This window comes from Callospermophilus lateralis, chromosome 4 (assembly GCF_048772815.1).
Source record: "Callospermophilus lateralis isolate mCalLat2 chromosome 4, mCalLat2.hap1, whole genome shotgun sequence".
Taxonomy (NCBI): domain Eukaryota; kingdom Metazoa; phylum Chordata; class Mammalia; order Rodentia; family Sciuridae; genus Callospermophilus; species Callospermophilus lateralis.
The window spans coordinates 108451063-108455087 of record NC_135308.1 but is presented as its reverse complement, the minus strand read 5'-3'; the positions used below and the strand labels follow the sequence as shown (position 1 = coordinate 108455087).

At 33.2% G+C, this 4025-nt stretch overlaps 1 protein-coding gene across 1 annotated transcript; it reads right to left on the bottom strand.

The window, feature by feature from the left end:
- Window positions 1–2567: 2567 nt before the first annotated feature.
- Window positions 2568–3506, bottom strand: LOC143396960 (olfactory receptor 6C3-like). The gene has a single exon (XM_076852964.1). It carries the CDS (start codon window positions 3504–3506, stop codon window positions 2568–2570), a length of 939 nt encoding a protein of 312 aa, XP_076709079.1.
- Between the last annotated feature and the right edge of the window lie 519 nt (window positions 3507–4025).

The window sequence follows — 4025 nt, the reverse complement described above, 5'->3', positions numbered from 1 at the left end:
TTATTTATTTATTTATTTTATTTATTTTTATTTATTTATTTTTATTTATTTTATTTATTTATATTTATTTTATTTATTTATTTATTTTTGCATTACAATTCTTAATACACCATTATACCATAATTTATCATATGTCTGATTATATATAAGGTATGTTGAAACCAAATTCACATCTTCATACATGTATTTTGTATAATGATGAGGATCTCCTTTCACCTTCCATGCTATTCCCCTTCTCCCTCCCTTTCCCTCTCACCCCTATTCCCTATCTAGAGGTAATTTTCCTCCCTTTCTCTCTCCTAATCCCATTTTGAGTCATCCTCCTTATATCAGAGAAGACATTCGGCATTTGGGGTGGGGATTTGGCTAACTTCACTTAGCATAATCTTCTCTAATGCCATCCATTTCTCTTCTCATGGCTTTTAATATTCTCTCATTCTGTATGTTGGAAATTTTCATTATAATTTGCCTTGGTGTGTATCTATTGTGAGTTTGTATATTTGGTGTCCTATAAGCTTCTTGGATTTGGTTTTCCAATTCATTCTTGTTTGAAGAGTTTTCTGATACTATTTCATTGAATAGATTGTTCATTCCTTTGGTTTGAAACTCTGTCTTTCTCTATCCCAATAACTCTTAAATTCAGTCTTTTTATGCTATCCCATATTTCTTGAATGTTCTGTTCACGGTTTCTTACCATTTTCACTGTGTGGTCTATACTCTTTTCAAGATTATATATTTTGTCTTTATTGTCTGGGGTGCTTTCATTCAAGTGGTCTACTCTGTTGGTGATGCTTTTAATTGAACTTTTAATTTAATTTGGTTTATTGAGGATTTTTGTTTTGTTTTATTAATTTTGTTTTTTTAAAATACATGACAGTGGAATCCATTATAGTTCTTATTACACATATAGAATACAATTTTTCATATCTTTGTATATAGAGTATGTTCACGCCAATTCATGCCTTTATACATGTACTTTGTATTTTTATTACAATTCTTATTACACATATATACCACAATTTTTAATATCTGTTTATATATAAAGTATGTTTACACCCAATTTGAGTCTTCATACATGTACTTTGGATAATGATGTCCATCACATTCCACCCCCTTGCTAATCCCCTGCCCTCTTCCTTTCCCTCCCACCCCTTTTCCCTATCTAGAATTCATCTATTCCTCCCATGCTACCCCTCCCTACCCCCCACTATGAGTCAGCCTCCTTATATCAGATAAAACATTCAGCATTTGTTTTTTGGGGATTGGCTAACTTTGCTTAGCATTATCTTCTCCAATGCCATCCATTTACCTACAAATACCGTGATTTCATTATCTTTTAATGCTGAGTAAAATTCCACTGTGTATATTTGCCACATTTTTTTTAATCCATTCATCCACTGAAGGGCATCTAGGTTGGCTCCACAGTTGAGCTATTTTGAATTGTGCTGATATAAACATTGATGTGGCTGTGTCCCTGTAGTATGCTGTTTTTAAGTCCTTTGTATATAGTCTAAGGAGAGGAATAGCTGGCTCAAATGGTGGTTCCATTCACAGATTTCCAAGGAATCTTTCTGTTTTTTTTGTTTTGTTTTGTTTTGTTTTAGGACCTCTATCTCCCATTGAAGTAATCTTTTGCTTCTTGTATTTGTTTATGTAGGTCTTTGTCAAAATGATCTTTTGCTGCCTGTGTTTGCTCTCTTATATCATCCTTTAATTCACAGAATATTTTAATTACGTACACCCTGAACTCCTTCTCTGTCATTTCTTCCATTGTGCTAGCCATGGATTCCAATAATGTGACATTTTGATTTTGGGGGGGCACTTTCTTCCCTTGTCTTTTCATGTTGCTTGTGTGTCTTCCCATTGAGCACTGTGGTTGGAGGCATTATTATTATTATTATTTACCCTATAGGCTTAAAGTGCTTATTTAGGGTTCCACTACCTCTCCTGTGTTGGGAAGGGCAATGTTAACATATTCCAATATAAACAATACACCACCTATAAACAATTTGTTGCTATTAAGGCATTTACAGTTTGGTCACAATGTACAGAAATGTTTAATTTTATTATTATCTAAAACATAATCAGTAGGTTTGTAAAAGGTTTTACAGTTTCTGATGGTGGACAATGGACTGGGGGTGAGGAGTAGAATGATATGCTGAGGAGGTAAGATGTGAAGATATAAGGTTAGTATATCTTAGGAAGTGTGAAAGGAAAATCTAATGAGTAGGTATAGTAGCAGGAGAATAGTCAGGAAGTAATTTGGGGTATACAAGTAAGTGGGAAGACAGTAGAGTACATAAAACAAATACACATATGTATTAAGAAAAATAAAGGATGTTAAAATAGTAAAAATTGGAGGGGAGAAAAAGGCACACAAGTATAATATACTATTCAGATGTCCCAGTCCTCAAAATACTAATTCATGCAAAGTACTTGGTTTCACATATGCTGGGGATGTGAGGGTGGGAGAATAGAGGGGTTGAAGAAAAAGAGAAAAAAATCTTGAAGGAGGAAACCAGGATTGGTTTCTTATTTTTCTATTTTTTCCATCATTACTAATACTTTCATTTACCAGAGAGAAGCATCACTTTTTGGATGGTGTCCTTAAAGGCTTGCTTCACTTGCTGATTCCTCAGAGAGTATATAAATGGATTCATCATGGGAGCAACAGAGGTATTGAGAATAGCAACTCCTTTGGATAATGATGCTCTTTCTTTTGCAGAGGGATTAAGATAAATGAATATGCAACTTCCATAAGAGATGGAAATGACAATCATGTGAGAAGAACATGTAGAAAATGCCTTTTTTCTCTGACTGGCAGAAGAGAGTTTTAATATTGTCCTCATGATGAAAATGTAGGATAGAATTATTAATGCCAAAGTGAAAAGCAGAATCACTACCGCAGAGTAAAATTCAATCACTTCTAGGAGCCTTTTGTCTGAGCAGGATAAGTTCAATAAAGTGAAGTAGTCACAAGCAAAGTGATCAATGATATTGGAGCCACAGTAATCTAACTGGAGAAAAAGAATAACTGGTGGGAAGATGTTTAAGAATCCTGCCAGCCAAGCACAAAAGACAAGCAAAATGCAAACTCTCTTGTTCATGATGATGGTATAATGCAGGGGTTTGCAGATGGCTACATAGCGATCATAGGACATGGTTGTCAGAAGGTAAAATTCAGTTGTACCCAAGAAGATGGAGAAAAACAACTGAGACATGCAATCATTATATGAAATTTTTTTGTCCTTAGTAATAATTGTGCCCAGAAATCTAGGAATACAGACAGTTGTAAAGGTGATTTCTAATACAGAGAAGTTCCTGAGGAAGAAATACATTGGAGTCTGTAGATGGGAGTCCACCAAAGTGAGAATGATGATTGTCAGATTTCCAGCAACACTCAATATATATGTGATAATTAAAAAGAGAAAAATCACAATCTGAAGCTCTGGGTCAGCTGATAGCCCTAATAGAATGAATTCTGTGGGTACAGTGTGGTTTTTCATTGTCAATCCTTTTTTCCACCTAGTTAGAACATAAAATGTATGTTTCTCTATAATGTGAAAATATTAGCATGAGATTGAAGATATGGCAAAACACTTTAAAAAGATTCATAAAGATGAGTTTTTTTGTAAAATAAAATGAAACATTGTGTTAGTAACCCCCTCCCATTTATATTGTATCTCACATCAAAATAATGTGTATTACCGAAGTCAAATATTGATCTCTCTTCATTGAAAATACACTATTTCAGGTCATGGACAAAAGGTTACAGTTATAATATTTAAATTGAAGCTATTTCTTGCAATATTTCTTTGAAATTAAGTTTTTATTTATTTACAAAAATATTTACTTTATAAAACACCTGAAACTATTGTAATTGATGTTTTTTCTTTCCTCAATATTTCTTTCCTCAATAATATTATAAAACTAATTTAGAATACAGCACAATTGAAATAAGAGTTTGAAAGCCTTCAAAGTTTATTTAGGCTTACTTTCAGATGTTATATTTTGAGAAACTCAGT